This window comes from Leptodactylus fuscus, chromosome 3, assembly GCF_031893055.1.
Source record: "Leptodactylus fuscus isolate aLepFus1 chromosome 3, aLepFus1.hap2, whole genome shotgun sequence".
NCBI lineage: Eukaryota > Metazoa > Chordata > Amphibia > Anura > Leptodactylidae > Leptodactylus > Leptodactylus fuscus.
Window position 1 is genome coordinate 142,774,690 of NC_134267.1, and position 21,260 is coordinate 142,795,949.

Sequence of the window (21,260 nt, forward strand, 5' to 3'; positions counted from 1 at the left end):
GAACACCAGGACTCCAGCGCTGCAAGGCTGCAATGCTAACCACTGAGCCACCGTGTGGCCCCCTTTGTGTATTTTTGCCAAAATAAATGCGTGTTTACTCCGTGTGAATGGGCCCTTAGTTATATTATTCTAAAGTAGGGAATATCAATGTAAAATATAGATAACTTGCACAAACTACAGCTGTGACTGGATTGTTTTTCCTCCTTGGTGCATTCACTATGATGAAGCACACTAATGTGTCACAAATGACTTCTTAAATCCCCAGTACCTACATTTAGGAAAATGCTTTAAAGGGAGTCTGTCAGAAGTAAATTTGTCACAGGACCTTGTAGAGTTGATTCTACAGTTTCCAACTATGCCTCTGTCATTCAACTTTGGAGCTCAATTTTCATGTAAATCAATATTTTATTAATATACAAATGAGGGGAACATGTGATAGGGACATGCCATATTTTATATGAGCTTTGGTCTCTGCTCTAGATTATTCCTCATGTGGATACAAATAAAACAACAATTGAATGAAAATGAGGCTCTGAAGCTGAATTACAGTATATTTGTAAACAGTAGGTTCACCTCCACAAAGTCCTGGGATTACATTTATAATGCATTTACTAATGACAGACTCCTTTTAAAATTGATGACTGGCAAACTTAATAAGGGCTAGTTCACACAGATTTTTGTGCAGGCAGATTTTGACACAGCATCCATCTCAAAATCTGGCTGCGAAGAAGGCTCCCTTTCATTTGAATGGGAGCCCTTCACTTTTTTTTCCCGCTAGCGATTTTTTTTTCCACTAGCGGGAAAAAGAGGCAACATGACCCTTCTTCCAGCAGATTCTGCGGCTAAGACAGTTGCGGCGTCTGCGGCTCGAGACTCAATCCCGATTAGGCCCATTCATTTGGGCCTAATCAGGAGTGGCATGCCGGTGCGCTACATCAGCATCCCGTCGCAGCTAGCCATGTGGGAGAGTTCACATGGTGGAAAAGGTTTCTGCCGTGTGAACATACCCTTAGTTTGTACCTTAAAGATAAATGTCAAGAGCATGTGACATGAATAAAACACAAGTAACTCGAAGTCATTGACCTGTGTTCTGGACTTTTGTCTTTCCCTGATGTTTCTTATATAATATGGAAATGTAGCATATTATATTATATTGTATTGCTTATATAATGATACGCTAGTTTTTGTTATTATGTTTTTACATTTTTATTGTTTCTTTCTGATTAAATGGTAGGCATTTAGCCAAATTATTATTATTGGGGAACCAATATTTACATTTTTTTTCAGGCTAGGTTTACTCTATCACTCAGTCTCCGCTCAGGAAATCCATTCCCTGTTCCGCTCAAAAAATACGGAGAGAAAAACCCTACAAGCAGGACTTTTCTCTCTGCATTTTTCTGCTCTTTTTGGGTGGAAACCTGGTAGACCCCATTATAGTCTATGGGTCCACAGGTTTCCGAGGTTAACCACTTTTTTTTAGCAGATTAGGTTTCTGTTTGGGGGTCACCAAGCAGACATTCCGAATTGAAATTTGAGAAGAGGTGTGAACCTAGCGTCAATGATATGTGATTTTTTTCCTAAGTGCGAAAGAAAAAATGTATGTAGAGTAAAAGAAGTTACCTCTGCGGTTACCATGCCCACAAGCTACAATTACAAGAGTATAAAAGCTAAAAGTAAGAAATGTTAATTTTTTTAGAGTCACACGTAAATATGCTGAAGACAAGCTATTGTTTTCCTCCATGTAATTCTATAATTAGTTGCATACATGTTCCAGGCACGGTAAAGAATTACTAGTCGTACGTACATTGGCGTATCACCACAAGGCTGCTGCTGCTTGCATTGCTGTAGTACAGTTTATCACCATGGTAAGTGCTTACAGTTATTACTAGATTCACTACGTCAATCTTTTTATCTGTAGTATTTGTGTTTTGTTTTTTTTTTTCTGTCATCTGGCTTTCTCCATCCTCTTAATCTAGCTGCACTCTTTTCTTCTTTACAAATTATCTATAGTCTGTTTTTCTTCTTCCCCCTCCCTGTAACATCTGATGCTCTCCTGTCCTTCCTGTTGAAGGATACAATAGGGTTTTGTCATGGTAACCAGAGCGTTCCCAGTTAGCAGCCCCAGCTTCACTCCCTCCCTCCTTCGCCCTGCCTCTCCCTCCCCCTCTCTCAGGCCTTATCTCCCTGCAGTTTGCCAAGGCTAGCTAGGATCTGTAGGGTGATCCGGGGATGGGCAGCGGGCACTGTATCCCTTGGCTCCTGCGCATGGCTCTGGATTTCTTGGCTTGGCTCATGTAGATGCTGCTCCATCATCACCAGGATGAACGTTGCGCTTCAGAATCTCAGCAACAGCGTGAGTGTCAAGGGAGATCTATATACACTGGATGCACACTAATTTATTTCTGATCATCCATATACACTGACGTACAAATGGAGGTGTCTACTAGCCCATATGTAACATGTACTGATGTAGGCGTGGATTTATGCATAATGTATAATAATAGCTTTCCTTTTCCTAGTGTTCACATAAAAATATACACATTTGCAACACGCATACATCAGTGAGATCATTTATTAATCTGTCTGTCTCATCTATTTATGTCATGCATTAATTCTTTGATAATATATATAGTAATCTTTATCTTTGGAAGACTATTGCGTCCATCTCACCTCCTCTTTGTAAAGTCTTCTTAGGATCAGTATCATCCTCTACACGGCCACAGGCCTGTAACATTTTCTTCTGTTTGAACTATGAGCTTTCTCTTGACAGTTTGAAAAGTTTCTTCATTTCGTCCATTCTTTTATATTTGTCTAGTACGTTCTACACATAATGTTATAATCTGGATTCTAAATGCTAAGTGTATGTATTGTTTTTATCCTATCTGTAGAACAAAATGTAAAGCCGACAAATAAAATGAAAATGTATTTTTAGTGAGTCACATTTACTTGTGAACACCTTCATACATTTTCTAAGGTAGTATTGTCAGCAGCTGGTCATGAAATATCATATGAGTATTATATGTGTCAGTCCATATTGTACACTATTTAAAAACCTATAGTGCATAATAGAATAAGCTCCAGTTCTTGTTTTAATGGCTTTAGAACCATGAAGCAATGTTGGCTGAGAATACAGGGACTGCTATGTCAGTTTTCTTTCTTCCAGCAATTGTTTTACTATTTTCTTTTCAGTTCATAAATATCTTTATTAAATGTTATACAATAACTGATATAAAGGTCATCATCCATTCACAACACCATCATAATATCAGCCAGGAGGAAGTCGTCACAATCTCCTGCTATAAAACACAGCAAAACAAAGTAACATGTATGGTGAGTGGTACCTGACAGCAGACCAGCCATCTTTGAGCCCAGTATGTGTGTTATTACTCATAGACTGTGGACAAAATATGACATATCTTCCCATTTGTTCACTCCCTGTATCCTTCAGGCAGCTCCGGCCAGGGCAGCCACCAGGCAATAGGCACCAGGCAATCCCCACCAAATACAAAAAAAAAAAAAATCAAGGAATCCCCAATAAAGAAATGCAGGGCAACAGCACAAGCTCCAGTAAGAGAAAGATTAAAATGTGACTAATAATTCATCTTGGATACTGGTTTTCTGATGAATTACCTATATATTAATATTATGTAGAATGCATAATTTTGATGAATATCAATATTTTTCCTATGTAAAATTTAGTTGTTTTTTTTTACAGCATCTTTGATAAGATGCCTAAATATCTTTACATTTTAATGTAGATAGGGTAAAGTATCAAACATTATATAGTCATACAAGTTACATTATTATGTGTGCAGAAATGAGGATCGGATAGTTTTCCTATAAATTGTGCTATTTTACCATTATTACACTCAGGGGCGTAGCTATAGGGGTATAAAAGTAGCAATCGCTACAGGGCCCGGGAGCCTAAGGGCCTCTCTATACTCTGATTACACTCTATATTTCTTTAAAATCTAGATGAAAGGGGTTGTCCAGTTTAAGCAAATAAATATTACACTTTATAGAATGAAAAATTACACAATTTTCCAATGTACTTTATGTATGTATGGTTGTCTAGATCTCGTCATGCTATGATTCATTGTTTACTACCAGTGTATAAAAGTCAGTCCATGGTCATGTGATATACGGTCCATGGTCATGTGATATACGGTCCATGGTCATGTGATATACGGTCCATGGTTATGTGATATACGGTCCGTGGTCATGTGACGGACGCACAGGTGCATAGCTCCTTACAGTCACAGCACAGTAATCAGACATCTGTCTTTTAACGAGCCGTAAACCTGTGTCCTCATTAGAGATGAGCGAACACTAAAATGTTCGAGGTTCGAAATTCGATTCGAACAGCCGCTCACTGTTCGAGTGTTCGAATGGGTTTCGAACCCCATTATAGTCTATGGGGAACATAAACTCGTTAAGGGGGAAACCCAAATTCGTGTCTGGAGGGTCACCAAGTCCACTATGACACCCCAGGAAATGATACCAACACCCTGGAATGACACTGGGACAGCAGGGGAAGCATGTCTGGGGGCATAAAAGTCACTTTATTTCATGGAAATCCCTGTCAGTTTGCGATTTTCGCAAGCTAACTTTTCCCCATAGAAATGCATTGGCCAGTGCTGATTGGCCAGAGTACGGAACTCGACCAATCAGCGCTGGCTCTGTTGGAGGAGGCGGAGTCTAAGATCGCTCCACACCAGTCTCCATTCAGGTCCGACCTTAGACTCCGCCTCCTCCGGCAGAGCCAGCGCTGATTGGCCGAAGGCTGGCCAATGCATTCCTATGCGAATGCAGAGACTTAGCAGTGCTGAGTCAGTTTTGCTCAACTACACATCTGATGCACACTCGGCACTGCTACATCAGATGTAGCAATCTGATGTAGCAGAGCCAAGGGTGCACTAGAACCCCTGTGCAAACTCAGTTCACGCTAATAGAATGCATTGGCCAGCGCTGATTGGTCAATGCATTCTATTAGCCCGATGAAGTAGAGCTGAATGTGTGTGCTAAGCACACACATTCAGCACTGCTTCATCACGCCAATACAATGCATTAGCCAGTGCTGATTGGCCAGAGTACGGAATTCGGCCAATCAGCGCTGGCTCTGCTGGAGGAGGCGGAGTCTAAGGTCGGACCTGAATGGAGACTGGTGTGGAGCGATCTTAGACTCCGCCTCCTCCAGCAGAGCCAGCGCTGATTGGTCGAGTTCCGTACTCTGGCCAATCAGCGCTGGCCAATGCATCCCTATGGGAAAAAGTTTATCTCACAAAAATCACAATTACACACCCGATAGAGCCCCAAAAAGTTATTTTTAATAACATTCCCCCCTAAATAAAGGTTATCCCTAGCTATCCCTGCCTGTACAGCTATCCCTGTCTCATAGTCACAAAGTTCGCATTCTCATATGACCCGGATTTGAAATCCACTATTCGTCTAAAATGGAGGTCACCTGATTTCGGCAGCCAATGACTTTTTCCAATTTTTTTCAATGCCCCCGGTGTCGTAGTTCCTGTCCCACCTCCCCTGCGCTGTTATTGGTGCAAAAAAGGCGCCAGGGAAGGTGGGAGGGGAATCGAATTTTGGCGCACTTTACCACGCGGTGTTCGATTCGATTCAAACATGGCGAACACCCTGATATCCGATCGAACATGTGTTCGATAGAACACTGTTCGCTCATCTCTAGTCCTCATCACATGACCATGGATTGCTTTTTATCCATTGGAAGAAACAAGAATGACAGAAAGCAAAGATCTAGAAGAGAAGAACAGCGAGGAAAACATACAGAAAGTATATAGGAAAATGCTGTAACTTTTCATTATACAAACAATACATTTTTTTTTATTTTTTTTCTGAAACTGGACAATCCCTGTAAATTAAAGTGCTAGTTCAGTATTAAAAATGTTGCAGCACTGTATATACCACAGTGTATACAACAATAACTGGTAACTATGTGTTTTGTGTCAATGTCTGTGGTCCATACTGGACAAGATAAGCAAATGGGTCTGTGCTATACAGCTGGTGACTAGTATCAGATTAGAGATTAGGCTAGTCAGCCTCCTACCAACCAGTATGTGTTAGCATTGTCTAGCAATATGGCATCATCACTTACTCTCATGGCAATACCCCTTTAACAGCTAAAATTAGACCAATTCCCTCAAATAGCAATACTTCATACAGTTGCATAGGTATAAAAGTATTTCAAATTAAGAAAAAGCTAAAAAATGTAAAATTCTGATTTCGATTTAGCCCAACTACATGATCAGCCATTATTTTCAAAGGTTAAGAAGTGGCTGTAAAAATCTAGGGCCAGACGCAAGTTCCTGGATAGCCATAGTTGGTTCCCAGGATTTTTCACAGGAATTAGCTGATTATTGGTTTTGTTAATAAAATGGTTGTCATGTTTTTTGCTACTATTGAGTTTTTACACTTAGCATACGTCTCTGTTAGACCTAAAATAAAATAAGTTTTGACTTGTTGGTCTGGTTGACCACTGCTTTCCCTAGAAATCATTGGACAACCATTCATTTGTTGGGTCTACACAATGGGACCCATATTCTTCTTACTCTCTGACTAAAATGTAGGAATCAGATTAACAAATATGTTGTTTCATAATCCTTTCATATTTGCTGCATTTGCCCTCACACTATGTACAAATGCTGCTCGACATTATAGTATGTATTCCTTTTGCAGATGTCCGACTACAAACGCGCCACATTTCATGATGAAGATGTTCCGGACCCTACAGGGGAGACAGCTTCATCTCCTGATACAGTAGAGGTAAGAGACAATGGACTATAATTATAAAGGCTGGCATTGAAAACGCCAGCGGTGGAAACCAAATTCCGCTGTGTGCACTGAGATGCCGATGCAGTGCACTGGGATTCAATCATGGTATTTCACTCCTGATTAAGCCTGAATGAATGGGCCTAATCAGGAGGGAGTCTCGTGCTGCAGACCCCGCAGTTGTCTCAGCCGCGGAATCCGCAGGAAGAAGGGGCATCTCGCTTATTTTTCCAGCTAGTGGAAAAAAACGCTAGTCGGGAAAAAAAGTGAGTGGCTCCCATTCAAATGAATGGGATCCTTTTTTGCAGGCGGATTTTGAGGCAGATTCCACGTCAAAATCTGCCTGCAAAAAACTTCATGTGAACTAGCCCTAAGGGTGTCCAAAAACTTCTCTACAACATAAGAAAACACCTGTATTATAGATAATACATGGTAAATGGGGACGCTGATACAAATTCTGTACTGGGACCCGAGGGCTTCACATTATGACTATGTTTAGTGGTGTAAATGATACTGACAAAACCTCACTATGCCCCTTTTACAGGAAAGTGGTGTGGACGCCGCAAAAACACCCTAGGTTTGCAACTGTTTAACAACAGAAAACTGGTGTAGAATAATAATTAATCTTTACTGTGTCCAGCTCAGTAAATGTGTGGAAGTGGACAGGCAGAATTCCACAGAGTAAGCAGAGGGATCCTTGGTAAAGTGAGACAACTGCCTCTGAAGTTGTTTCTAGTTTTTCTAAGTGTCAGAGGAGATACTACGCTATTAAATTATCCCATCTCCAACAAACCGAGTTAGCTGATGGTTACATTCAGTAAAGGTTGGAGGGAACTTGGTGCCATCAGTTTAATAGTTTATACCCTGTGGTTTGATATTTCATGGCTATAGAGGGCTTATGGGTGCAGATATTAGTATTATTAGGGTTTGAAATTTTAAAGAGGAATTTCATTTTGGTCCAGATTCATTACAGACCCGATGGAATGGGGGCTGAGGTCTATACATTTTTCCAGGGATAGAAGACAGGATAAAAAGTAGGAGACATGTAGAGACCAAGGACATAATGGGGGCAGGGTCAAGTATGACAAATAATTCAACATAGGACAGCCAGTGTTCTCCAGATTTGAAATGAAAGGTTTGATATGAACTAGCTATTGGCAAAGTTTAATTGGTCAGAGGACACACAAAAGTCTCTGGGAAATAGCTTCTTAGAGTGCATTCACATGGAGGAAAATGGTGAGGAATTTGGTGTGCAATTTTCCATGTGGAAAAAAAAAGCTAACAGAACCCATTGAAATGGGAGGCTTTTTTTCCACGTGGAAAATTCCTCACCATTTTCCTCCATGTGAATGGACCCTTACAGGCGTAGAGTTTTGGGTCTACAGTGGGATGAGATCTCAGCGCTAAAAGCGGCACAGAATTTATACACTGAATCAGATTTAGAGGAAAGGGTAAGAAAAGCTGTTATAATGATACCCTGTGTTTCAGAGTTCAATATCTACATGAAACCAGTGAGTTGGGTCTTAGAATTGTAAGTGATAGACTTGTTTGGTTTCCATTAAAAAAGAGCTAATGTACTATCTTAGCTGGCTTCAGGGCCGCCGATAGGCCAGTACTACTGGTACTGGCGTCAGGGGCCTGGCCAAATTGAAAAATGGGGGGGGGCCCGGTTTTGGCCCGCTACCGTGTGCCGGCCCCCTGGCGCCCGTAGCAGTCATTGTGTATGTCCTATTTCAACTCAGATCTGCATCCAGAGGACGCAAATCTGAGTTGAAGACATACGCGGCTGAAGCAAGGAGCTGACACAGGTCAGCTCCTCGCTTCGCTGCTGCGCGCCTCTCTCGCTGACACATATGCGGCTGAAGCGAGGAGCTGACCTGTGTCAGCTCCTTGCTTCGCCGCCGCCGCTGCTACTGGCTTGTAGACGCGATGTGATCACATCGCGTCTAAAAGCCAGTAGCCGGCGGCAGCAGCGAAGCGAGGAGCTGACACAGGTCAGCTCCTCGCTTCGCCGCCGACTACTGGCTTCTAGACGCGATGGCTGAAGGTCAGCTCCTTGCTTCACCGCTGTGCACCTCTCTCGCTGTCACATATGCGGCTGAAGCGAGGAGCTGACCTGTGTCAGCTCCTCGCTTCGCCGCCTCCGCTACTGGCTTGTAGACGCGATGTGATGACGTCACATCACGTCTATAACTGTGCGCCAGTGAGAGAGAGGCGCGCAGAGAGCTGCGAGGGAACGAAGGAGAAGGTAAGTCAGTCAGTGTAATGTGGAACGTGAAACTGGGGGCAGAGAGAGGGCGGCATGACACTGGGGGAAGAGATGGAGAGGACGGCATGACAATGGGGGCAGAGATGGAGGGACATGAATATGGGGCAGAGATGGAGAGGATGGCATGACAATGGGGGCAGAGATGGAGGGACATGAATATGGGGGCAGAGATGGAGGGGACATGAATATGGGGGCAGTGATGGAGAGGACGGCATGACAATGGGGGCAGAGATGGAGGGACATGAATATGGGAGCAGAGATGGAGGGGACATGAATCTGGGGGAAGAGATGGAGGGGACATGAATCTGGGGGCAGAGATGGAGGGGACATGAATATGGGGGCAGAGATGGAGGGGACATGAATATGGGGAAGAGATGGAGGGGACATGAATATGGGGGCAGAGATGGAGGGGACATGAATATGGAGGCAGAGATGGAGGGGACATGAATATGGGGGCAGAGATGGAGGGGACATGAATATGGGGGCAGAGATGGAGGGGACATGAATATGGGGGCAGAGATGGAGGGGACATGAATATGGGGCAGAGATGGAGGGGACAGGAATATGGGGGCAGAGATGGAGGGACATGAATCTGGGGGGCAGAGATGGAGGGCATGAATCTGGGGGTAGAGATGGGGGACATGAAACAGGACAGAGATGGAGGGGACATGAAACTGGGGGCAGAGATGGAGGGGACATGAAACTGGGGACAGAGATGGAGGGGGACATGAAACTGGTGGCAGAAATGGATGGGCGGACATGAATCTGGGGGCAGAGATTGGGTGGCAGACATGAAACTGGGGGCAGATGAAGGGTGTATATGAAGCTGTGGGAGAGACGGAGGGGGGACATATAATTTACGGGTGACTGTAGGAGGATTATACTGTATGCGGGCACATGAAAAATGAATGAGAATGGGTGGAGTCAACATAACAGTGGGTGGGGCTAAATTTGCCGGGCGCGCAAAGCGTGCCGCACATTTTGTCCCTCTTTTGGTTCTTCAAAAGTTGGGAGGTATGGGTACAGGGGGCAGTGGAAAGATGTTAGAAGGTGGACGGGGGGGGGGAAGGGGGATTGTTGGGGCATCGGGTGTGCAGCACTGCGGAGAGGGAACTGGGGCAATAATATATAATATATAAGTTTTTAGCTGGAGAACTACAAAGCACACAATAGCTCCAAAGGTATGTGTGCTTTGTATTAATAATGATGTAGGCTATGTTACTAGCATAGCAGCCTGTTTGGGGGTGGGACTTTCACTTTAAAGGAGTGTTCACATTGCGTTTTTGGCCTCCCTTGCCGGGATACATTGGTAACCAGTCACAATCAGCTCCCCACTTATCCCTGCACGGAGAACTGCAGGCCCCCCTTTTTTTTTAATGGCCAGTTCTTCGTGCAGGGATAAGTTGACAGCTGATTCTGACTGGTTACCAACGTATCCCGGCAAGGGAGGCCAAAAATGCAATGTGAATAAGCCCTGAGGATTTATTAAGAGAGCTCTTATAGATGGTGTTGGCTCTCTATAGGGGCTGTCACATGTAGCAGATTGTACCTGCAAATAGAATCTGATTAAGCCTTGTAAAGCTGCTAAATAAAGGGAAATGTAATACATAATGGGTATGTCGCAAATTAAAGTAGTTTTAAAATGGCGGGGGGGGGGGGGGCAGACACTTAGGCTGTATGGGGCCCCAAAATTCCTGATGGCGGCCCTGGCTGACTTGTTTGACCAGATAAATAAACTTAGATCTTTAAATAATAGTTTACAAATATGGCTGTATAGTATAATTTAAAAAAAAGTTAATGTCAAAGAGTTGTTTAGAAATTTACTGAAAAAAATAATGGCTCAAAAAACAACTGCAATTTAATTATTTTTATATTACATTTTATTGAAAAAAATATAAAAAAATTAGTAAATAACATGGACATATTTGGAACACACTGGAGAGGGAAGATTTATTAAGACTGCGCAAGATGCATCAGAATTATTTAAAGGCTTCAACAAAAGAAAGGAAATCCATGACAGTCCAGGACTGACAAATTTCAAGTATAATTCACTCCAATTTTCACCTCTGCACACCTTTTGCTGTCATTACCGTTCGCCATTGTTTTAGTAAATTTCTTCGGCCAAGGTATCCCTGGCCCGCCTTAATCTGCCCATTCCAACCACTATTGTAAAATGTGGGAGCGCCATCCAAAGAGCATAGTGGTGTATTTTTATCATAAAAATGGGCAAAGGGGCCATTTCTAGCCCATCCATACCAGTTTTCTGGCATAGCTGGAACAGTAAATGTCTTCCCACTAGTAATATTGAAAATGATCCAAAAATTTTTTTTTCTGCATTGAACCCATAATAAAAGTTAATAGAAATGAAATATCTACTTATATGTTTGGGAAAATAATACCTAAAAAAACCCTACAGCTCATTTCTTAAAAACAGGACATCATGATGCTGATGGGAAAATGTTTGAGGGTATAGCTATGCATGTGGAACAGCAAAAACTATTCAGGATGGCGAAAAATTTCAATCAGTAAAATGTCAAATTACTGTGGCATACAGTTATCTTTCTCTTTTTGATGGGATGTCCACAGATGCTAGTTTTTGTCATTGGTAGAACTAACAAGTAAATATATTAATTTAAAATGCAGGAAAAACTGTAACAACAATGTTAGTCCCAAAAGAGGGCAAAGTATAATGCAATTATAATACACAAAATGGAACACATTCAGGACCGTCACTGTATTGTCATAAGCTTTATTGGTGGACATGAAACCAACATAACCTCCTCAGACCCAGAAGTCTTATAATAGAGTTATTTTATGTTCAATGTAAAAATATAATAGAACAAGGCCAAGTAACATTATCTACAGTCTTGAAATTTAAAAAAAAATGTTCACATGGCCATGACTGTGCACCATAGTGCACCACAGTGCACAGTGGGTCCTACTCGGATAAAATTATCCACAACTAGCTGTTACCCGCGACTTCGTCAGCGTTGATTTGAGAATTGGGTGGATACAGATTTGTTAAATGTTTGCGTACTTGAAAAAGTGGAGCGGATAGCAAATTCTCCAGGTTATATTGAGTATGTAATGATACAGAGAATTGTTGGAGTGTTTTGTTGAAGTTCTTTATTATTTGAGCTGTTATATGTTAATTTTGAAATGTCCATAGTTTATTTTGGACAGACGTGTTTCAAGTGAATATACTTCGATAGACGACATTGTATGATTTGTTATTTTCGGCCAGGACGTGTAAGTTTTGGGCATTGGATACTCTGGAGCAAGCGCCATAAAGCTGACCATGTGTGAAAATGTATTCCTGCCACTGTTAGCGTTAGTCCTTGGGACTTATTAATGGTCATTGTAAATGCCAACTTGAGGGGAAAATGTATTGGGGCACATTTAGTAGTTGCATTTCGTGGAGGAAGTTAGGATATATTCAGGGTGTAGGTGCTAGTGGCTGGAGTAACTAAGTGAATGAAATGTGCCGTGCATCTGCGTTGAAAGGCTGTGGGAAGAGATGATGGGGGCTGCTTTGATGTAGAGTCACAGTTGACCAAACAGTGTTTGTTTTGCCACTGAACGCTGTCCCTACCTGTGCAGAGAGCCTGGAAAGCTGGAAGATAGTGCAATAAGTCACACTGTCAAAGTAAGTGCCGGGTGGGAGATGAGTGCATTAGAGGCTTGAATAGACGGCGCGTCCCAGATAACAGAGCGTAAGTAGGAAGTGTGCGTCTGGCACTTTTATTGCAGTGTAGTTGCTGTCCGTGGCCGAGTGGGGGCGAGGGGGGGGGGCGTATTGTGCTGGTCTTCGTCAAACATGCCATTCCTGGAGCGTGGGGGAGGTAGGCTGCTGCAGTATGTAACCCGAATCTCAGTCTGAAAGGTCTGTAAATATCAGTAAATGTCATTCAGTGAGGTTAGGGGCTACCTGAGAGGCGACAATACAGAGTTTGTGGGTGGAACTACTAAGAAGTGTGTGTTATTGTGGAGCTGCTGTAATCTGTCCTGGTTTTGTGACCCTCCTGGCAAGAAGCTATGTCCTTTAGCCTCCCGAAAAGTAGCCTATGTTTCAATCCTGACTATAAAGTATGTTTGTGGAAAATTTTAGCAAAATCCGTTCAGCCGTTTTAGCGTGATTGAGGAACAAACATCCAAACATCCAAACACTCAAACCCACACACATCCAAACACACAAACATTCACCTAAGTAGGATAGGATGAAATGATATCATTTAAAGCTGTTGTACACTACAGTGTACGTGAGGTCTGAGGAGGTCAAACAGTGTGTAAGAGCAAACCTTTAGTCATATTTCCAACTGTAAAAATGTTGTTTAAAAGAAACATACCTGATTGGGCTCACCCCTTCCTGTTTGCTCACAAACTGCCGCTGCCTTGTAGTGCCTAGGAAAAAAATTTTTAATTCCTGACCCGCTGGTATCAGTGCCCAAACTTCCTTCACAAGGTTTATCCCACTGTCTCTGATAATTGTTGGTGCTGTGGTTGCCACTGTGGGCTCTCTCTTCCACATTTGGTGGGAGTGCAGGGAGATCCAGACCTTTTGGTCCTCCGTGTTCTCTCTATACACAAAAGTCTGCCATGTGGTTCCCTCTCCCCAAATGGCTGTCCCCTCCCTCATCCCAAGTAAGATGTCCAAGGTTGAGGGAGATCTTCCATGTCACTTTCTCACAGCCGTCAGAACAGTTATTCCTCGACACTGGCGAAGCACTTCCACCCTCTCATTGGTGGAGTGGCTACAGGAGTTTCTTCTCATTAAGAGGATGGAGGTTTAGATCACAGAGGATTCTACAGCCTTCTCTAAGTTCGATGCCATCTGGCGGCTGTGGGTAGTGTTCCAGGAATCTTCGGAGTTTACCAATCTCTTTTCATAAGTGTTTCTGGTTTTGCAAGACCCATACTTCCTTGGCGATTTCTGCCTCCCGCCCCGACACACTCAACCCCCTCCCTCCTCTTGTCTCTGTTATGTCAGTCCAGGTAGCTGCAACGGGGCTAAGGGATTGCAGTAGGGAATCTCGCCCTGCACTACTCCCACTAGCTAACCCGGTCCCTGCCTCACGGGTGTAGGTCGGCTGTTCTCAGGCTAAACCTGACCCCGACAGCTCCTCTCTCACTGACACCGTAGGCCTAGAGGGAAGTGGGAGAAGGAATGCCCTATAAGATCTCTAGGGACTGGAGACTAAAGGGGGTCACCCCTAACGAACAAGTGAAGCTGCTACTGACAGGGACTGACAAGGGTGTGCGCTGACTAACAACACAAGCAGCACACAGGAAACATGTAGGAAAGGATTCCCCAAACCAATATGGGAAGGAACCGTACACTAGGAAACAAACACAGGGAAACTGAGTAGAAATCAAAGGATAAGGCAATTCACTCACACAGTCAATTATACACGGAGGGAGGATTGGTGAACACAGAAGGGAAAACACACAAACCAACTTGTTCACCCAAAACCTCCCAAAAACCAACCACGGAACTTCCTCTATCCAAGATAACCACCTACTCCTCCTGCTAAGGCCTAGCTCTGTAAAAGCGACACTCAGCACAGAACCATGGGAGGCATGGGTTTAAATACAGAGTAGAGACCACTCCTCCCAGGTGCAAATGGGAGGACAGACTAATGAACCAGGAAATCAAGCTGCCTACCAACAGTGCGTGCGAGCAAGTCAGAAGGTGTGCACCAATACCCACGACACAAAATACTCCTAACAGGATCCTCCCCTCAAGGAGAAGACTCCGGATTCTCTAGGAGCATCCTTCTTCGGGAACTCCTTGTAGAATTTCTCCACGAGTCTGGGGGCTGACATATCCGACTCCAGAACCCAAGAATTATCTTCAGGACCGTATCCCTTCCATGCCACCAGATACCGTAGCTTCCCCCGAACATATTTGCTATCCAGAACTCGGGATATCTCATACTCCCCGGACTCAGAAACTGGTGGAACTTTAACTGGAGACGTTCCCTTCTTGGCCTTCTTTAACAAGGAGACATGAAACACCCGGTTTATCTTCCACCTTTTAGGTAGTTGCAGCTGCGCCGCCACTTCATTTACCATCTTGATGATCTTAAAGGACCCACAAACCTGGGACTCAGCTTCTTGCTAGGAACCTTCAACCTGATATTCTTGGTGGACAACCAAACCATCTCACCAGGGAAGAACTGCAACTCCCCTCTCTTCCTATCCGCCTGGACCTTAGCCTGGTGCGACGCCCGCACCAGATTCTCTCGGATACGGGACCATACCCCTTGCAGCTTTTTAGAAAATAGCTCCTCCTCCGGAACTGGGGACGAAATGGAAGAAAATACTCCGAAAACAGGATGTCTACCACCGGAGCAAAAAAAAGGTGTGGTACCTGTGGCGTTGGAATCATGGTTGTTTAAGGAAAATTCTGCCAGGGGAAGAAAGTCAGCCCAATTATTCTGATTCTCTCGAACAAAACACCTCAAAAACTGTTCCACATCCTGATTCTTCCTCTCTGTTTGCCCGTTAGACTCCGGGTGAAACCCGGAGGAAAACGACAGTGTAACTCCCAACCTGCTGCAAAAAGCCCGCCAGAATTTAGCCACAAATTGCGGACCCCTGTCCGAAACGATCTCCTCAGGAAGACCATGCAACCTTACAATTTCTTTAATAAATGACCCTGATAGTGTCTTGGCACATGGCAGCCTGGAAAACGGGATCAAATGGCACATTTTCGTGAAGCGGTCAACGACTACCCAAATGACCGTGAAACCCTTAGACACTGGAAGGCCCGTGATGAAATCCATAGACAGATGAGTCCAAGGTGCCTTAGGAGGTTCTAACGGATGTAGAAGACCGTGGGGACGGGTATGCGACGCCTTGGCTCTTGCACAGACCGAACAATTTTGAACAAACTGCAAGACATCCTTACTCCACCCTGGCCACCAAAAATTCCTAGACACCAATCTCATGGTCTCTGAAACCCCCGGGTGACCAGCAAGAACCGACTCGTGACACTCCCTCAGTAGACTTTGTCGGAGAGTAGTTGGGACAAACAGCTTGTTTCTAGGTATCTTGGAAGGTGCAGCGTGTTGCGCTTCGATCAAGGCTTTCTCCAATTTCGTGCCCAATACTGCTACCACCACTCCATCCCCAGGAATAGTGGCCGGAGCCTCTCGTTCCTCCTCAGTCGACATATACCGGGATAAAGCATCAGCCTTAACATTCTTTGAACCCGGCACATAAGTCACGGTAAAATGGAACCGCGCAAAAAATAGAGCCCATCTGGCCTGCCGTGCATTTAATCTCTTCGCCGACCCAAGATAAACCAAATTCTTGTGATCGGTAAATACCTGGACTGGCCTTCTGGCCCCCTCCAGGAAATGACGCCAATGTTCGAACGCTAGTTTTATTGCCAGTAGTTCTCTATCTCCGATGTCATAATTCCGTTCAGAGGCAGAGAATTTCTTAGAAAAGAAGGCACAGGGATGCGTACCCTCCTCGAACTCCTGAGAAAGTACTGCACCCACCCCCACCGAGGAGGCATCCACCTCCACTCGGAAGGCCAACCTCTCATCCGGCTGTCTCAAAATGGGAGCGGAGGAGAATCGCTTCTTCAATTCTTCAAACGCGGCTAGCGCCTCTGGCGACCACTTAGCACAGTCAGCCCCCTTCTTAGTCAAGTCCGAGATGGGTTTCACAACCTCAGAAAATCCCTTAATAAACTGGCGATAATAGTTGGAGAATCCCAAGAACCGTTGGACCGCCTTTAGGTTCTCAGGTCGCGGCCACTCCAAGACTGCCCTGACCTTCTCAGGATCCATCTCGAACCCCTTGTCCGATAGGATATAGCCAAGGAAACATAATTTATTGACCGCGAACACACATTTCTCCAGCTTAGCACTTAATTGGTTAACCCTCAGGAGATTTAAAACCTCTCTCACTCTCTCCCAATGAGTCTCCAAATCCGGGGTGTAAATGAGTATATCGTCCAGATAGACCACAACCCCCCTCCCTATGACGGCACTTAGTACATCATTAATAAAATTCTGAAAAAACGCGGGCGCATTGGTTAGACCGAAAGGCATCACCAGATTCTCAAAGTGTCCTAGGGGTGTGTTAAACGCTGTTTTCCACTCATCCCCCTTCTTGATTCTCAGCAAGTTATACGCCCCACGTAAATCTATTTTACTAAACCAGCGAGCTCCCGTAATCTGGCTGAAAAGATCCGAGATCAACGGGATGGGATAGGGATTCCGCACCGTGATTTTATTAATCTCCCTAAAATCCAAACAAGGGCGCAACCCTCCATCTTTCTTCTTTACAAAGAAAAACCCCACTGCTACTGGGGACTTAGATGGGCGAATATGCCCCACCTCTAGACTCCCCTCAATATACTCTTTGAGCGCCTCCCTCTCCGGAATAGTGAGATTGTACAACCTTGTCTTGGGTAACACTGCATTAGGTATAAATTTAATCGAGCAATCATAGGTGCGATGTGGTGGTAATGTCTTGGCTGCCCTTTCCTCAAAGACCTCCCTGAACTCACATATTTCTTGAGGCAAATTGTCTATAGACAAAGACATCACGGATATGGGCAGACATCGACCATTACACCCATGCCCCCAAGAAACTACTGTCTCGGTCTCCCAGTTGATAATAGGGTTATGCTGCTTCAGCCAGGGCCACCCCAACACTACTTGTGCTGGTAATTTAGACAACAAGAACAAGTCAATCTCTTCCCTGTGGCCACCCACAATAAACTCCAGACCCTCCACCTGTTTGGAGATGACAGATTGCTGTAGAGGGGTCTTATCAATAGCCCACACCGGTATCTGAGACTTCAAGACCAAAGGACTCACCCTTAGTTGCTCGCAAAACTCTGAGTCAATAAGGTTGACTGCCGAACCACAATCAACCAAAATCCGGCACTTCTGCCCATTTACCCATCCATCAAGGGTCAACCCGGCAGTCTGAGTACAGGAAATATGCACACCTCCCTCCTTAGTAGGTTTTCTCCCCTTACTCTCAATAGACCTGGGGTTATTACCCTCCTTGGCGAACCATTCTCTGGAGGGGCACACCCTTGCTAAATGTCCCATTCCTCCACACACAAAACAGCGTACTGTGCGGGACCCTTCACTCTTGGGTCTAGCACTTCGCACAGTGGCCCCAATCTGCATGGGTTGGTCCCCCGGGTCCTCTCCAAAAACAGAGAATTGAGGAGGGCTAACCCCCCCAGGACTCTTGTCTCCACGCTCCCGGAGGCGCCGTCCAACTCTAATTGCCAGCTGCATGGCCTCATCTAGATCTCCCGGAACAGGGTGAGAAACTAGATGGTCTTTAACCTGGTCCGAGAGCCCTGTCTCAAACTGACTAAGTAGAGCGGGGTCATTCCAGTGTACTTCTGCTGCCCACCTACGAAACTCTGTGCAATATTTCTCTATAGCGTGATCCCCTTGCACCACACGTCGTAGGTTATACTCAGCCGTGCGTACCCTGTCTGGGTCGTCATACAGTAACCCCATTGTGGAGAAAAACGCCTCTACAGTTAGTAAGCAAGCTGAGTCGGCTGGTAACGAATGTGCCCAGATGAGGGGATCATCTCTCAATAAAGTAATAATAATCCCAACTCTCTGTACCTCAGAACCGGAGGAAAACGGCCGTAGCCGGAAATACAAAAGACAGTCCTTTTGAAATCGGAAAAAATCTGACCTCTTACCTCGGAAGGGTTCAGGTAAGCTGACTTTGGGCTCCAGAGGCCGACCCACAGGGGCGCTACTCACCTGCCTCTGTATGCCCTCCACCTGAGAGGCTGTGTGTTGAGCCAACTGCTGTACTTGAGATACGCCAGAAGCTTGGATGGCATCCATTCGTAGCTTGATCCCCTCCATCTCAGTGGAGATCTGCTGCACCGCCTGGTACAACTGTTTCAGGTCCGTCATAATGCAAACGAACCTTTCCTTTTTTTTTTTTTTTTTTTTTTTTTTTTACCGGCTGAGTGTACTGTTATGTCAGTCCAGGTAGCTGCAACGGGGCTAAGGGATTGCAGTAGGGAATCTCGCCCTGCACTACTCCCACTAGCTAACCCGGTCCCTGCCTCACGGGTGTAGGTCGGCTGTTCTCAGGCTAAACCTGACCCCGACAGCTCCTCTCTCACTGACACCGTAGGCCTAGAGGGAAGTGGGAGAAGGAATGCCCTATAAGATCTCTAGGGACTGGAGACTAAAGGGGGTCACCCCTAACGAACAAGTGAAGCTGCTACTGACAGGGACTGACAAGGGTGTGCGCTGACTAACAACACAAGCAGCACACAGGAAACATGTAGGAAAGGATTCCCCAAACCAATATGGGAAGGAACCGTACACTAGGAAACAAACACAGGGAAACTGAGTAGAAATCAAAGGATAAGGCAATTCACTCACACAGTCAATTATACACGGAGGGAGGATTGGTGAACACAGAAGGGAAAACACACAAACCAACTTGTTCACCCAAAACCTCCCAAAAACCAACCACGGAACTTCCTCTATCCAAGATAACCACCTACTCCTCCTGCTAAGGCCTAGCTCTGTAAAAGCGACACTCAGCACAGAACCATGGGAGGCATGGGTTTAAATACAGAGTAGAGACCACTCCTCCCAGGTGCAAATGGGAGGACAGACTAATGAACCAGGAAATCAAGCTGCCTACCAACAGTGCGTGCGAGCAAGTCAGAAGGTGTGCACCAATACCCACGACACAAAATACTCCTAACAGGATCCTCCCCTCAAGGAGAAGACTCCGGATTCTCTAGGAGCATCCTTCTTCGGGAACTCCTTGTAGAATTTCTCCACGAGTCTGGGGGCTGACATATCCGACTCCAGAACCCAAGAATTATCTTCAGGACCGTATCCCTTCCATGCCACCAGATACCGTAGCTTCCCCCGAACATATTTGCTATCCAGAACTCGGGATATCTCATACTCCCCGGACTCAGAAACTGGTGGAACTTTAACTGGAGACGTTCCCTTCTTGGCTTTCTTTAACAAGGAGACATGAAACACCCGGTTTATCTTCCACCTTTTAGGTAGTTGCAGCTGCGCCGCCACTTCATTTACCATCTTGATGATCTTAAAGGACCCACAAACCTGGGACTCAGCTTCTTGCTAGGAACCTTCAACCTGATATTCTTGGTGGACAACCAAACCATCTCACCAGGGAAGAACTGCAACTCCCCTCTCTTCCTATCCGCCTGGACCTTAGCCTGGTGCGACGCCCGCACCAGATTCTCTCGGATACGGGACCATACCCCTTGCAGCTTTTTAGAAAATAGCTCCTCCTCCGGAACTGGGGACGAAATGGAAGAAAATACTCCGAAAACAGGATGTCTACCACCGGAGCAAAAAAAAGGTGTGGTACCTGTGGCGTTGGAATCATGGTTGTTTAAGGAAAATTCTGCCAGGGGAAGAAAGTCAGCCCAATTATTCTGATTCTCTCGAACAAAACACCTCAAAAACTGTTCCACATCCTGATTCTTCCTCTCTGTTTGCCCGTTAGACTCCGGGTGAAACCCGGAGGAAAACGACAGTGTAACTCCCAACCTGCTGCAAAAAGCCCGCCAGAATTTAGCCACAAATTGCGGACCCCTGTCCGAAACGATCTCCTCAGGAAGACCATGCAACCTTACAATTTCTTTAATAAATGACCCTGATAGTGTCTTGGCACATGGCAGCCTGGAAAACGGGATCAAATGGCACATTTTCGTGAAGCGGTCAACGACTACCCAAATGACCGTGAAACCCTTAGACACTGGAAGGCCCGTGATGAAATCCATAGACAGATGAGTCCAAGGTGCCTTAGGAGGTTCTAACGGATGTAGAAGACCGTGGGGACGGGTATGCGACGCCTTGGCTCTTGCACAGACCGAACAATTTTGAACAAACTGCAAGACATCCTTACTCCACCCTGGCCACCAAAAATTCCTAGACACCAATCTCATGGTCTCTGAAACCCCCGGGTGACCAGCAAGAACCGACTCGTGACACTCCCTCAGTAGACTTTGTCGGAGAGTAGTTGGGACAAACAGCTTGTTTCTAGGTATCTTGGAAGGTGCAGCGTGTTGCGCTTCGATCAAGGCTTTCTCCAATTTCGTGCCCAATACTGCTACCACCACTCCATCCCCAAGAATAGTGGCCGGAGCCTCTCGTTCCTCCTCAGTCGACATATACCGGGA

At 45.1% G+C, this 21,260-nt stretch overlaps 1 protein-coding gene across 1 annotated transcript in view; it reads left to right on the plus strand.

The window, feature by feature from the left end:
• Positions 1–2,174: 2,174 nt before the first annotated feature.
• The window catches only part of ECE2 (endothelin converting enzyme 2), a 61,139-nt gene continuing 42,053 nt past the window's right edge, over positions 2,175–21,260 (plus strand). The window contains exons 1-2 of the mRNA XM_075268453.1: positions 2,175–2,353; positions 6,706–6,792. Coding sequence (XP_075124554.1) covers positions 2,321–2,353; positions 6,706–6,792 — 120 coding nt within the window. The 5' untranslated portion in view covers positions 2,175–2,320. The remainder of the gene's footprint in view (positions 2,354–6,705; positions 6,793–21,260) is intronic.